The sequence below is a fragment of the Helobdella robusta genome, assembly GCF_000326865.2.
Source record: "Helobdella robusta unplaced genomic scaffold HELROscaffold_40, whole genome shotgun sequence".
In the NCBI taxonomy this organism is placed as follows: domain Eukaryota; kingdom Metazoa; phylum Annelida; class Clitellata; order Rhynchobdellida; family Glossiphoniidae; genus Helobdella; species Helobdella robusta.
In genome coordinates this window covers 329,430-345,033 of record NW_008704903.1, presented here as the reverse complement: position 1 = coordinate 345,033, position 15,604 = coordinate 329,430, and the positions used below count along the sequence as shown (strand labels likewise).

Sequence of the window (15,604 nt, the reverse complement as noted above, 5' to 3'; positions counted from 1 at the left end):
ACGTTGTTGTTGATGTAATGTTGTTGTTGATGTAATGTTGTTGTTGATGTAATGTTGCTGTTGTTGTTGTAATGTTGTTGCTGTTGTTGTATTGTTTGTTATGCTGTGTATATATGTCTGCATGCGTGTATGTATATTTTTGTGTGTGTGTGTGATTTGTGATAATTCAACGTGATTATGCAAACAAGGGAGGATTTACATAGTAGGGCAGAGCAGTCTCGATTACGTGTGTTGCAATTGGAGGAGGAGATGAGGATGTACCAAATGGAACTGTTGCAGTTCAACGAGAAGGTGAGGTCGCCTCGCTTACTGTGGCTAAATAGATAAATAATTCAACTCGTTCGTTGTGGTGTTGTTTGTTGTAACGTTGCTGTTGATGTAATGTCGTTGTTGTTGTAATGTTGTATGTGGTTGTTTGTTGTTGTTGTTGTGTTGTTTGTTATGTGGTGTATATGGGCTTTGGTGGTTGTGGTGGTCGTTTGTGGTTGGTTGTGGTTGTTTGTGGATGTTGTGGTCGCTGTTATTGTAGCGGCTGTTTTTTTGTCGCTAGACTGGTGGTGTCGATTTTATAGATAGCAATCCAATGAATCGCTGAAGTTATTGGCGAAAAATAGAAATATATGGTTACAGTAAATGACATTAATAATTGTTCTCACAAACAATGAACCTTTATTCACGACGGTTTTATTTCCCTACCTCTCCACTTGCCAGCAATTGCAACATGCTGACCACCTCGCGAAGAGAAGACTAGCCGAGAAGAAGGAAGCAGCATGCAAGGAAAGACTGGAGAAGGAAAAAATTCATCGTAACAATTATAAAAGGTTTGATATTTTTTTTGTTATTTTTAAAGGAGAATTTTAAATTTAATTTTGTTTAATTTAAATTTAATTTTATTTTTGAAGAATTTTAAAATGACCAAATTTTTTAGAAATTTTGGTCTTATCGGTCAGTTAAATCTTTAAAAATTGGGTTCTATGAATTTACTTGATTGATTGATTAATTGATTGATTAATTGATTGATTAATTAATTGATTAATTGATTGATTAATTGATTGATTAATTAATTGATTAATTAATTGATTAATTGTTTGATTGATTAATTAATTAATTGATTGATCGTCAAGTTTCTAACTTCCTAATTATGTTGAAATGACTTTATTTTTTTTAACACATCAAAAATCTTCAAGTTTTTCGAACTTAGAAAGAAATGTTTAAAAATTAATATAATCCGCGACGCTATTCAAATTCCCTGACGGATAAACACACTTCGTTTCCGGCAGATTGGCAGAGGAGGAAGACAGAAGGAACGCCGAGATGGAGAGGATGATAGCATCGAAGGATCTCAAAGTCGAGCTACTCATGAAAGAAAAGCAGGAGGCAATAGCTAGGGTCTGATTTTTTAAAACTTATTTCACAAAACTATAAAGAATTTTTTTGGTTAATTATTTTAGACAGTTTTATTTTATTATAATTTAAGCAATTTATGAGTAATTTTATTGTAATCTGTGTCTGATGTTAATAAAGCAAGTATTCTTTTACCCTCGGATATCGGTTTAGCTTTTAGCTACACTTTCATCACCATTTTAATATCAATAGTTTCGAAATCACATCATTAACAACAATATATTTACAACAACTGTCTTATTATAACTTCATCCTCACAACCATCACATCATAACTTCATCCTCACAACCATCACCATTTCGATCACCATTTTGATCGCCATCATCCAACTCACCACAACAACCACCACTTCATCCGGCAGAATCGAGCCAAGGCGCAGGCTTCGCAGATGATGCGTGAGCAAGTACGCAACAGCAGTAGTCTCCAGACGACGGTCAAAAGGCTGAACGATCTGCAAGACAGACAGCAACACCTCTTCAACTACACCTACACCAGCAACAACAACAACAGCAGCAGTCTATACTACCAACAACCGCAACCAAAAAAACTCGGCAACGGTAGCGGCAGGTCTTCTGAGACTAACTCTTTATTCTCTTATGCAATTTCACCGTCTCAGCAACAGAACCAACGCAACACTTACACTGAAAATTCTAAAAATATTGATGATTCCTATAACTTCGACGCCAGTGACGATGCCAATGACACCTTAACTTTTAGAAATAACTCACTGAAATATACGCGCGACGGCTGTGATGATTATGAAGATCAAAATGTTGATGACGACCTCAATGATTACGACTTGAACGCTTACAATGACGATGTTAGCTACAGATGATACCGCTAGCAGAACTTACGAAGAATTTGGCAATTTGATTTAGAAAGACGGCTGTAGAGATAAGACTTGTTTGGTGTAATTATTTTGAATACATTTGAAGAAATGAGATAGATGTTATTATGATCCCTAAGATATTGTTATAATGTACTATTGGAGCGCTTGATGTTTTGAAACGCAATCAAAATTGTATGAAATTTGTATCTATATTAAATTTTAAAACTTACACACATGCTTACTTAAAAGTACAGATATCTTACTACATTTTAACTGAAAATAACCATAGGGCTTGTTGCATTTTTAAATAACTCGCTATTATTTTGAGTAGGTATTTGCTTGGTTCGTTATTTGTAAAACATTTCAGAAAAATGAACTGAAAAGTTGTTCATCGATAAAAGAAGTCTAAATTCAAATACTAGAAAATAATAAAACACTCTTAAAAAATATATGAGGCCATTGTAAAAACGAAATGTAAATAATACGTAAAACCTAGCGTGTCTGTATATCATCCTTAATGATATCCAATAATCTAACATTTTGATACTATGGATATCTATGTTTTGATACCTGCCTGCTAACATGTTGATCGATCAATATTTTGTTACCTTCTAACAGGTTGTGATACTATGGATATGTATATCTCGATACCTTCTAACATGTTGGTTGATATTATAGATATGTATATCTCGATACATTCTAGCATGTTGATATTATGGATATGTATATCTCGATACCTTCTAGCATGTTGATATTATGGATATGTATATCTCGATACCTTCTAACATGTTGAAATTATGGATATTTTGATGAACACCGCGAATTTTCAAATTTACCAATTTAAGCCGAACCAGAGTGGAGTAGTAGTCAAATAAAGAAAGACGAGATACACTTGTCGTAGATTTACTCATAATCAAATAGTGGTTCGTTAGAGACAATTATTTTTATTTTGGATACGAATTTTCTTGAATGTTGCAGGATAATGTGATTCTTTAATGGTTTGTTTGTTTGAAATTTGATTCGAGTAGATGATAAAATGTTTTTTTATGAAATAATTGAACTTGAGTTATGTACATTCAAGTTGTTCTAGCTCTAATCAGCTAGTCTATTGTCCAATAAATGTTTATTGGACGATAGATAAGTTTGTTATTTGATAGAATTGATGATATGCTTTAGAAATGATGTTGTCCAATAAATGTTTATTACACTATGTCATTGTTATCTGATGTAAAGTTTATGGAGTGTTAATGGAAAAGACGTTGTAAATTCATTAATGATCGTAAACATTCCTTCTTCTAACTTTACAGTGATGTCACAATAACTTAAACACGCTAGTCGATTCTTTTATGACAACTACGAACATGCCTTGTTGTCGAGGACTCTCATTTTAGAACGCAAGTATATAAAGGACGCACGAGATTACGTGTTGTTAGAAAATTTCTTCATCTCCTAAAACGAAGCCTAATTTAGCTTAAAAATTTCATTTAGTAAAAGTTTGAAGATGTCTAGGCCATTATTCCCTGGTAGACCAAGGCGAACTCGTGGAACGCTGGTAAATAGCAACATGTGGTATGAGAGGGCTTCAGATATCGAGACAGATAATATCAAAAAAGCAAAGAATCAGCTGGAAAATTTTTACAAAATTTCTTCCGATTTTGATGATGTGAGTTGAATCATTATTTTTCTTAAATTTTTTACCATATTCCGATAAATGATTTTCATATAATAATTTTATTTTTCGAATTATTTCATAGGCATTATTCGTTGGATTCCAAAAGGATGAAGTTGAAGAATGCAGAAACAGACTGAATTTAAAAAGCTTTGACAACGTTATAAGCGTAAACCAGGAAAAAGTATCGTTTGGGCCGGTATCGAGTACGCCTAAAGTTAAAAAAGTTGCCAGGAAACTTCAATCTCCACAATTTACTGACGATGACCCTCAAGACAACGAGACAGACGATAACGACAGCGACGACAAACCTGCCGAACAGCATACAAAAAATGGTTACATTTTACATTGTTCTATAAAAATTGAACATACTTTAATTAATTTTAATTAATCGATAATAAAAGAATAAAACGTTTATATTTTTCAGATAAGAAAAACTGCGACGATAAGAAAAAGGTAAAGAAATCTACGAGGAAGTTGGAAAAACCGTCAAATGATGGTGGTGGTGAAACGTGTAAGCAATCGAACCAGGGAACCACTGATACAAACATACCAACAACGTCTAAGAAAAAAGGTTAAATTCATACTAATATTTTTCACTTTATCAACTAATTTTCATACTAAGTTACTATAATATTTCATTATGATTTAATTACCATACAAGTACTGTTTGTTTTTTACAAATTGTTTTACTAGCACCAATCAACTTAATCACAAATTTTAATTTTTATACAGATGAAAAAAAACGTGATGGTGGAAAGAGGAAAAAGAAGGAATCAGCTGGAAAAGTAGGCAAACCACCAAGGGATGTTAACCAAGTAAATAATGAACTATATCAACGAGTGGTAAATAATCTAGATAATATGATGCTGCAGAATTTGGACAATCTCAAAGACATCTCCGAAGAACAACTCAGAGATCCTCGACTTCTGGAAATTATTTTACAGAATTTAAAAAAATGAGACATGTCCAATAAATGTTTATTACGCTTATTGTTGTCTGATGTAAAGTTTAAAATACCGTTGGCGTCTGTTTTTGAACAACTGGATTCAAGGCAAAAACGCACTTTCTTTAGCAAAAATTTTTAGTTAATACGAAACCCTACTCTAAAAAATTGACAAAAAACGAATAATATATATAGCATCATTTATTTTCGCAAATATATTTATATATATATCCCAATAAAATCTTATTCCGCACATGATACATAAAAGCATACAATATAATTTTATATAACGCCTAAGTTTCAAAGTTCGTGTTTACAGCTTGACGAATGAGCATGCATGTGCTCTATTACAGGGGTTTCGATCAAAATAAACATTTCTGTAAATAGCACAGGCTATAAAGTATTATGTAAAATGTTTTGTTGTAAACATTTTTTGATAATTTCATAAAAAAAGTCTAATATTTGAACTGACCAGCAATGAGTTATTTATTTTCAACGCTGTTTCTAGCCGTTCTGATGATTGCATGTCTGCACAATACGTCAGAAGCAGTCAGGTGTTATCAGTGTAGCCCTGACACTGGAGGATGCTCAGATCCTTTCGATCCACAATTTCCTGGCGTCACCATCTGCACCGGCCTCTATTGCACAAAGCTCAAAGTTTTGTACCATAGTTGGTTTTAGTAAATGTTGTCATTTTTTAGAAACATTTAATTTTAAAATCCACATTTATATTAAAATATCTAATAAATATAATTTCAGTGTGGTTATAGGCAAAGATGTATAATTTTATGTAGCTGATGTTGTTTAAAATCAGATATCCGATTATTTAATATGAAATTATTAAATTTACTTGTTATAGTTAAAAAGTGAAAAATGTGACTAGTAAGTATGTACTTCAATTAGTATTCTAATAAAATAAATGACTGCGCTGACGTGGTGTTAACAATGAGGATGGATTTGTTTCTTGAGTACGCTCTGATCACATGAAGTCTGAGAGCAGGTTTACATGCAGATAAAAAAGTCATTGACAAGATGTTGAAACCAAAATAATTTTGCTTCATTAACAGTAAATATGCGTTTTACAATTGAACCTAATCAATCGACTATAGACATGAATAGACATTTTAGGTAAACTCAAAAGCGACTTCTGAAAGTGTAAATGTATCCAATCTATAAATATATCTTGTATATCTTCTATCAAGATAAATATATAGTCTGCATATACCACGGCCACAAACCATTATTTTTCCATTAGGATTTTTGGTTCAATTCCGATTCGAGATCTTGGTGTGTTGGTTAAACAATCAAATTTTTGTTGAATACTGATCTAAAAGCGATTTGAAACGTGATGATTTATTAGAACGTCTATTAATAAATATTAATTTCTAGGAGTTATAGTTCATTTCTGTTTTACTGAATTAATGTTAATAATCCTTGGACAGAAACAGACATACACAGACTGTGTGTAAATGATACAAGTATTGAAGGGTGTGAACATCAAAGCGATGGCAATACCAACACGGACAGCATCGGATGCGTTTGTTCAACAGATATGTGCAACTCCTCCAAACTTATCAAGTCGAATTCTATGTTTTTTATTTCTATTGTTGGTTTGGTACTGTTACGGTTGTAGTTTTGAATGTGTATAATTGTATTTTCCTAGCAATTGTTTTAATTTTTTTTTGCTTTATTCATAAGTGAGACGTTATCATTACAATTATAAAATCTATGCAGTTTTGGGAAGAGATTTTTGGCTGTATATAAATTAAGTTGAGATTTTGATTAAAGCTATGTTTGCCCAAGTTGTTTTTAAATTCTAATTTTTTTTTACACAAAAGAAAGTTGTTTTCTGTATAAATTTAATGATATTTGTTTTAAAATTTGTTTACAATTTTCCCTAACTTTTTACTAAACAAAACATACAAATCATACTTTACTAAGTGTAAATGTAACAATATTTTTAGAAAAATTATCTCGACAAAATATTTTTAGAAAAAGATCAACAATATTTGACGTCTGCAAATATTTTCTATTTCACAGCTTGTTGCTTTCATTAGCCATTTTTTATGTCACTCAAATATGTTTCGTGGTTAACTATCATCTGGTCATTCGTGCAATATTGGTTTATTTAAATTTTAATAAATTATTTTATTAATTATCAACAAAATTTTTAACAGACCAACACATAGCTAAGCTACTTGGTAAGTTTTATTGATATAGTATCTCTTTTCAAGAATAATTTTATTTAGGTATATGTTTATCACATAGGTAGTTTAAACAATATAACCGACGATATAGAGAATACTAAATGACTTTTTATTTATGATCTAAAGTTTCTGTAAATAACTTTTTCCCCTGAGAAGTCTAACATAACGCTGCAATGTGATAACATCACAAAATGATGGCATTACGACGTAATAACATTAACAATATAAGTAGCCCAGTTAGTTAGCTATTAATGTATTTTTGAGACCACAACATATGGGCTTAAATAAGCTACGTATTTCTTGCAAACTATAGTTTACTTAATTATAATTATAAATAGAAAAGATATGACCAAACGTTTTCTCGGTTTTTCCAAGCAAAGTTGGATTTAAAAATAATTACAATTTCCAAACCGGCAAAGGTCAAAAGGTCATTCGGGATGATGAAACAAAAGTTTGAACACAATATTATTGCGGTACTGAGTTATTTTAGTGCAATCATCCCGGATTTGTGTCGGACATCTGAAATTGTTAGGCAGACCATTGGAGACATGAACGCCGCGTAAATGCCCGTGAAGAACATTCCGTGTTGTATAATAGCACCGCCAGCAGTACTCACTGAAATAAGATGGTATCTTGTTTTTCTGCAGATTCCGAAAAAAAATGGTTATGTTTTGTCAGTGTCTATTTACTAATATTTAGTGTAGTGGTTAAAACGCCTGGTTCTGCTATCGCAGTGACCCGGTTTGAATGCAAATGATTGACTCTTGTTATATGCATAGATTCACCTAAATTCACATTCACCACGTGGAACCTTCGAGAAATATTAATAATGTAATGTGTAATTTTATAATTATTAATAGTAAATATATATAATCATAATAATATAAATAGCAACATTACTATAACAAGTGACCTTCAAATGGAGAATGGTCGTCTTCCAACTCGGATAGGCGGATATTCCGGCATTAAATCCTGTAGGAAAAAGAAAATAAATTTTTTTTAAGATTTTCTGTAAATCATTTTTTCATACAAAGTCTTGCATAGCATCAAAAACGTAATCACATTACAGTATGATAACACCACAACATGATGACATTATGATGCAATAACATTAACAATATCAGTAGCTCAATCAGTAAGTTAACAAGCTAATAAGAAAGTCCTAGCTTGAAAGCATGGTTAAATATGCGTCATTATTATTTTAAAAAGAATTAATATAGGCTAGTAAATTAACAATGGATTATATGTTAGCAAAAGTTTTCGACAAAACCTATAACTAGATCTGGTTTGTCAATGCCGACAATATCATGATACAATTGATATATGAACTTCACTTCAATCTTTCCATTGGTATCAAGTATCTTGGTTGTCTGTGCGTTGTCTGTGATTGAAGAATTGTGCTGCATGTTTGGTCCGATGAAAGACAGTTGAAATTTGAACGATGGGAACAAGTTGAGCAATTCCTGTATCAGTGTGGGAGTTCATTCCCATGAAATGAACATCCAGTTGCAAGGAATGAAATTTATTTTTGTAAAAACATTTTTCAAAACCGAAAATTTGTGAAAAATTAGTATTCAATAAAAAATTTATTCAATACTTTATTTGAAAATTGTTGATATTACTAGAAAAAAAAACATTTTGAATAAATAAAAATGAACAAACGAAAAGAAACAAAAGATGAATTTAACCAACCAAAAATTAAAAATAGCACAAGCACGTAACCCAAGACAGATTTTCCTAATAATTTCATTGAATAAGAGTAAAAAAATGATCTTATTTGGAAAGAAATTCAACAAACATTGAAAGTGTGGATGTATTGGATTTCTGTCTCAACTCCAACAAAGTGTACATTCAATGTCAAACTGCCAGTTGTTATAACCTCTGTAAATGAAATGTTACGACCATTCCCAAGTGTTTCAAGCAAAAAAATGACTTTAAATAATTGTTAATTAAGTAATTACCTTTTTTCTAAATAAATATTAAAAAACAAATGAATTATTTAATTTTACACCAAATTCAGTATAAGAGTAGACACCACTAAACATTTAAAAAAATTATTTTCTTTTATTTTTATTTTATTTTCTAACTTTTTTAAAACATCAACCAAAAAATTACAAAACTTTATATTAATTACATGTTTGGGATAGAGTTAAAAGTCAGACTTAAAACAAATTTATACCTAAATAAAATTTCTGGGAAATATTAAAAAGATATAGCATGGCCAACCAGTTTGAAGAAAGTGTCTCAAAATGAAATAAGCTGTCATGACCCAGTGGTATTTCTTAGACACGTCACCACTGTTTTCAGGCAGCAGATTTTTGAAATTAAAAAAACCTTTCCAGTTCTCCAGCTGAACATATGGTCTCACTGTCTGATCCCATGATGTAACAGGACTTTCTGTTGTGATAAAAAAAATGAGATTTGTAGACATAGATTGACCAACAATATGCAACTAATTTAAATGTATTAATGATTTAAAAAATACACTTATATGAGCACACACACACACACACACACACACACACACACACACACACACACACACACACACACACACATAAGCAAAGACCCCCACACATATATGAAAACACACACACCCACATGTGGACATACCATACAGAAATACATAGGTACACACACACACAGACACACATTGTACATTATTATTATTACAGTATTACATTGTATTACTTTACCAGTGTTAAAGAAGCTTTTTTCATAAAATTCCTGGAGCTGGAGTGACTGAAAAACATCCACACACCATTCTCCATGCTGAATTCTGTTGAGAGTTCGACATTCATCAGAGCAGTAGTAGATTAACTTGCAGGATTCACTTTTGTGTGGTGCATACATTACATAGGATATTATTTACTTTACTTCATTTCATTCATTCATTCATTCAATCAATCATTCATTCATTCAATCAATCATTCATTCATTCACTCAATTATAATATAACTTTTTAATTGAAAACTTACTGACCATGTAACATGACCTTCAAAATTTTTCCTCAAACAATGGAAACAACCAACCATTCGTTGAAATTAAGATTCACTAAATTTCGTTTAAAATTAACAACATTTTTCTATGACAAAAATAAAAAACCGTCGAAAAATTGCGTGTAAAAGTTAATTTACGCTTAAAAGTAAACAAATTTTTTTTATCTACAGAAAGCCAGTACATTTTAGCAATGCAAAAAACATTTCAACAACACATAAACTTAAAATATTTATGATTCTAAGTATTCGATTGTAACCGTAACCATTTATGATTCTAAATATTCAATTGTAACTGATTTTACAGGTACGATTATGTTGTTAATTAAGAGTATATTATTTCATATTGCACAAATTATCAAATTGTAAATTTTAAAGACGAGGTGATGACATAAAAGATATAAATGTACTCGTAGATATATTTCAACACTTAAAATACTGTCAAAATTTTATTCAAATATATATAAAATTTATTATAAAATAATTAATTAATTAATCAATAACTGGGTTCTCTTGTTCTATCTCGAGTTTGTTCTGTTTGAATAGGATTAAGAGGTAAATAGTAGAACAGGTGATTGATCCAATTGCTAGTCGACAGTTCAATATACTTGGGTACCTTCCATAAGTTGTTTTCGTTGACGGGCAATGTGTTTTCTTCCACTTTAACTAATATATCCAACAGGATTATCGATCTTTTTTGTTTTGGCCGAAGGTCTCGTAGAAGAGATGTTCTCAACTCGAACAAACACTGTGAACTCTCAAGAAAATCTGGCGTCAACAGGCAAACAAATCTTTTACTCGATAAAATTACTTCCTTGATTCTGCCGGCTTCCAGATTTCTACCATCGTAATAAACTTTGTAACCTTTCTCTTCCATTAACCGGACAAGTTTATTGTCTCTTCTATGGTCATGGCGTGAGCAACTAACGAATACATCGTACATCATCTCTTCGCCTTTGCATTCATCTCTATCAAAAGGGTGAATTTTCAAATATTTATTTAACGCTACTTTAAATTTTTTCATCACAAATAACAGCCCAACTGAAACCTGCACAATCACACAAAATGGAATTAAGGTACCCATTAATATCTTACTCTTACGAGTTTCGTAGCACAAAAATCATCATCGACGGAAAATATGTTCTTGTATGATAATTTTTCTGGTGTCCGGCAGAAAATGTAATCTTGGTTTGACAGTATGATATTCCGTTCTGCTAGACCCTTCATCCATGCCTTAAACCAATAATTTTCGCAAGAACAATCCCACGGGTTGTTGTCCAAACTCAAGATCTTAACGTTATGTGTTCCTTTCTTCAAAAATTCCTCCGGAACAGTGGTTAGTAAATTCCCGTGCAAATATAATTCTCGCACTGAGGATATTAATTTGAAATTTTTTAAATTGATTTCTCTTATTTGGTTATAGCTCAGATCAAGTATCAAAGTGTTGCTTAGATAAAATCGATCCTCAATTATTGATATCTTGTTGTGACTAAAGGACAAGTTGTAGTGGTGAGTTGGTAATCGTCCAATGATTTCGTTTTCGAGGGTAGAAACTCTGGCAGATCAAGAAGATTGTAACAATTGACGTTTATGCGATTAAAAAAAGAAACTTCCATGCACGTACATGTATCTGGGCACTGTCTGATTTCACACTGAAATTTTTTCAGAGAAATAGGTGACAGTGCTCCGGAGCGCTCGTCTCGACACCTCGAATCATCAAAAATGTGACTGTTCGGTATTTTATAAAATAAAATTGCAATTTCGTAATCGTTGCAGTCGCAGAAAAATACGTTGTCTCGCAACTCGATGTTTACATTATTTGAACTGTTGCCAGAACCGAGAAGACAAGTAACGTCTGGTGGAGTTGGGAAAAATATGAATAAATTGCCGATGTGTTTTAACAAGTTTTTTGACAGCTTTAAAGTTAAATTTAAAGTTTTAACGTTAGACTGACATTCGTAGAACCATTTTTGCGATTCGTTATTGAGACGATATTATTGTTATTCAGATCAATTATTGTTCCGTTCAGTGATGTTGCTCGAATAAAAATCCACGCATCGACTTCTATCAGAAAGTTGCAACTCAAATCCAACTTTTTGAGCAATAATAAATTATTTGCTTCAGATAAGACGTCGTCTTCTAAGTAACTGATTATATTGTGTGATAAATTAATCTCTTCCAGATTGTTCAAGCCGTCGAATAAACGATTTTTAATGGAGGTTATTTTATTATATTGAAATGTTAATTTTTCAATTTTTTCATTCCGTTGGTGCAGTCAGCATTGCTGCCAGATCGCCATTTGTGAAGGCAAGTTCAGTAACATTTTGAAGAGAACACAGCCCTCTCGGGATTTGAACCAACCTTGGTGTTGTTTTAACAGACAACTTAGTTATGTTGCTATTTTTTGCGACAGCTGCTGAGAAGGCACTTTCAAAACCAAAACCGGAACAGTCACTCAGATAAATAGACTCATCCAATGCAGAACAGAACGTACAACGTAAACTACAATAAACATTTGAATATATAATTTTAAGAAACAAATGAAAAATAAAAAAAATGTGAAACTGGATTTCATGCTTACCATCACTTTAAAATGAAAAACAAAGTTTAACGAAGCATTAAGCTTCTGACAACTTCCTATTAAAGCTGCATTGTGGTAGGTGCTATTGTTTGCTGTTGTAAGTTGTGCTACTCGTTATATTACAAAATTATTTTACATTTGTAGCGACTTTGTGTTCGTGCAGCTCGAACTGCAATCGCTGAACAATGAACTTCGCTTTAATGCTATCTAGCTGTATGATGTTACCTACTTACAATTCGGTGTGTTTTTAAACATTCATTTAAAATTTTGTTGAGTAAATTTTTTTAAGATTAAATTTTTAGGTAAAATTAAATGATCATATACTCACACGATTGTTTTTTGAACAATACAATTTTGCTAACTTCAATACGGCACGGTCTTGAGTGATTTTTACGTGTGCAAAGGCACAATAAAAAAGGAAAAACTTGAAATGATGATTGAGATAAGAAAACAATGAACAAAATTAACTGAAAATGAAAAATAGCTTCTTTAGTTCATGTGCCTTTAATTGTCAAATAATATGAATAAAAATAAAATCGACATTATCAGTTTTATCCATAAGACATACATTTTAAAATTTTGGCTCCATTTTGAGGTTAAACGAAGAAGTAAAGCTTTTGAAATAATAATAAAATTAAATGAAAAATTGAAGTTATAATCAATGAAAATTGTTTATAGCCGAGGTTTTGAATAATTTAAAACAATTAAAAATAGAAAAAATGATAGTTAAAAATATTTTTCATAAAAAAAATAAATCTATTTTATCGGGTAAATGTTAAGTAAATCATAATATTTTGATAATTAAAAATTCATACTTTTTTAAAACTTTTCAAGACATTTTCAACTAAAATTAAACATTTTGATTAATAAGAAGCTAGTTAGAACTAGACTAAATTTAAATTAGCAAAAATTTTCTTCAAAGTTTAGTCAAATTGGTTGATCTACTATTATTATCTTTCTAATTTTAGTTTTATATGTTTTGGTCATGTTTGATATACCCACTGATAAGTTTTGATAAATTCAATGTTGTCTGAATGTTTCATCGTTAAAAAGTTATCAGAGACACATCATCTGTTGCTATCACAGAATTCCTAATCTCTTGAGAAACTTTAGTTTGTATGGGGTTGAGAGGCAGACTGTAGAAGAGCTGATGGGTCCACTTGTTACTCGACAGCTCGATGTAGGTGTGCGTCGTCAGGAAGTTGTAGACATCTTTCGGCAGCACGTCCTCATCCACCTCAACTGATTCATCCAACAAAACTATTAACCTTTTGCGTTTAAGTTCGATATTTCTGTGCAGAGATGTCTGAAATTCAAACATGCAGTAGGTACTTTTGAGAAAATTGGACGTCAAAAGACAAACGACTCTTTTACTGAACGTTACTGCTTCGACGATGTTGACGGCGATTGACTGACCGCCGATGAAATCTTTTTCATGATAGCAGACGTGGTAACCTTTGCCTTCCATCAGACGGACCAGTTCAATTCCTCTCCAGCGGTCTGAATAGGAGCAGCTGACGAATGCATCGTATATCATGTTCTCACCTATGCATTCATCTCTATCGAGCAGATGGATGTTCAGATATGTGTTCAACTCTACTTTGAATTTTTTAATCAACACAAACAGAGCTAATAAAAGCAACACTCCAGTGAGGAGTGGGATTAACAAACTGATGAGTAACCTGCTGGGTTTCGGGCAAAACTCCTCCTCGCTTACGGAGAATAAGCTGCGTCCAAAAAGTGAGCCTGGTGTCCTGCATAGAACGCTGTCAGGTGTCAGCAGAGTGATACTTTGGTTCCATAAGTTCATCATCCATTGCTTCAACCATTTATTTCCGCAAGAACAATCCCACGAGTTGTTGTGTAGGCTGATGTGCTTCAGCATGCGAGAATCGTTCTTCAAAAAATCTCTTGGTACAGTAGTCAAGAAGTTTGAATGCAAATGTAACTCTTGTAAAACTTTGAGAGATTTGAAGACCTGGAGATCTATTTTTGTGATTTTGTTGTAGCTCAGATCCAATACAACCGTGTTGTTGAAATAAAACCGTTTGTCGATCGTTTCAATTGAATTGTAACTGAAAGTTAAATTGTAGTGAAACTTTGAGAACATCCAGGTTTTTGTTTTCACAGGCAACATCACTGGCAGATTGGACATGTGATTGAAATTGCAGTTGATGTACATGCTCTTATAAAATGGGATCTCCCTACATGCGCATCCATCTGGGCACAGATCCATGTCACACTGGAATTCTTCGGAAGGAAGTGCAGTAAACTTAATTCGCGTTATCTGGGATGGTTTTGAACAATGGATTCTGTCATAGATTGAGGAATACAAACTTCGAACAAACTTTATTATTTTATAATCAACGCAATCGCATTGTATCGAGTTGTCATTAAGGCCAATTTCAACATTACTGGAAGTCTTAGAACCAAAAAAGCCAAAAGCATCTAGCATATTTGAAGCGTAAATAGCTACGTCACTGATATGTTTCAGCTGATTATATTCCAAATTCAATTGATAAAATGAAATTTTATTCATGTATTTCTTACAAGTGAAGAACCACTTTTTCCGATTTGAGATGTTAGAAATGCTGTTGCTTTCGAGATTGATAATCGTTCCATCTACCGTTACTGCTCTGACGAAAACCCAGACATCAACATTCGTTAGCGAATTAAAACTCAAATCTATCTTTTTCAGTGATAGAAGATCAGTTTCGTTTGAAAACACATCATCGTGAACTGAGCTGATTTTGTTGTTCTTTAAAATAATCTCTTCAAGATCGTTCAGTCCGTCAAACAAACCTTTTTGCAAATATTCAATTTGATTATTTTGAAAAGATAACTTTCTTAATGTCTTGAGCTTGTTGATGCAACCATCTGGAAGAACTTTCAAACATGAGCTATCAATCGAAAGGTCCAAAATATTTGAGAGAGAACAAATCGCTGAAGGAATTTCACTTAACGGAGAGTTC

General features: G+C 32.2%; 5 protein-coding genes across 5 annotated transcripts in view; 2 read left to right on the top strand and 3 right to left on the bottom strand.

The window, feature by feature from the left end:
* Positions 1 to 2,633, top strand: part of HELRODRAFT_192910 (hypothetical protein) — a 5,663-nt gene extending 3,030 nt beyond the window's left edge. Inside the window, exons 9-12 of the mRNA XM_009025136.1 lie at positions 189 to 291; positions 712 to 821; positions 1,281 to 1,389; positions 1,766 to 2,633. Of these exons, the coding sequence (XP_009023384.1) occupies positions 189 to 291; positions 712 to 821; positions 1,281 to 1,389; positions 1,766 to 2,239 (796 nt within the window). The 3' untranslated portion in view covers positions 2,240 to 2,633. The remainder of the gene's footprint in view (positions 1 to 188; positions 292 to 711; positions 822 to 1,280; positions 1,390 to 1,765) is intronic.
* A 1,101-nt stretch (positions 2,634 to 3,734) lies between these two features.
* On the top strand, positions 3,735 to 4,864 carry HELRODRAFT_176888 (hypothetical protein; the record flags this gene model as incomplete). The annotated part of the gene is made up of 4 exons (XM_009025135.1): positions 3,735 to 3,896; positions 3,988 to 4,237; positions 4,330 to 4,476; positions 4,638 to 4,864. 4 exons carry the CDS (start codon positions 3,735 to 3,737, stop codon positions 4,862 to 4,864), a joined length of 786 nt encoding a protein of 261 aa, XP_009023383.1.
* Positions 4,865 to 7,483: 2,619 nt separating this feature from the next.
* On the bottom strand, positions 7,484 to 9,856 carry HELRODRAFT_176887 (hypothetical protein; the record flags this gene model as incomplete). Its single annotated transcript, XM_009025134.1, has 6 exons — positions 7,484 to 7,696; positions 7,969 to 8,027; positions 8,326 to 8,518; positions 8,854 to 8,936; positions 9,282 to 9,452; positions 9,817 to 9,856. 6 exons carry the CDS (start codon positions 9,854 to 9,856, stop codon positions 7,484 to 7,486), a joined length of 759 nt encoding a protein of 252 aa, XP_009023382.1.
* Positions 9,857 to 13,677: 3,821 nt separating this feature from the next.
* Positions 13,678 to 14,169, bottom strand: HELRODRAFT_84533 (hypothetical protein; the record flags this gene model as incomplete). Its single annotated transcript, XM_009025085.1, has 1 exon — positions 13,678 to 14,169. The coding sequence occupies one exon, from the start codon at positions 14,167 to 14,169 to the stop codon at positions 13,678 to 13,680; it is 492 nt and encodes a 163-aa protein (XP_009023333.1).
* A 273-nt stretch (positions 14,170 to 14,442) lies between these two features.
* On the bottom strand, positions 14,443 to 15,486 carry HELRODRAFT_145772 (hypothetical protein; the record flags this gene model as incomplete). The annotated part of the gene is made up of 2 exons (XM_009025133.1): positions 14,443 to 14,610; positions 15,361 to 15,486. Coding segments are annotated over 2 exons (294 nt in total), but the record flags the coding sequence as incomplete, so codon positions are not given.
* Between the last annotated feature and the right edge of the window lie 118 nt (positions 15,487 to 15,604).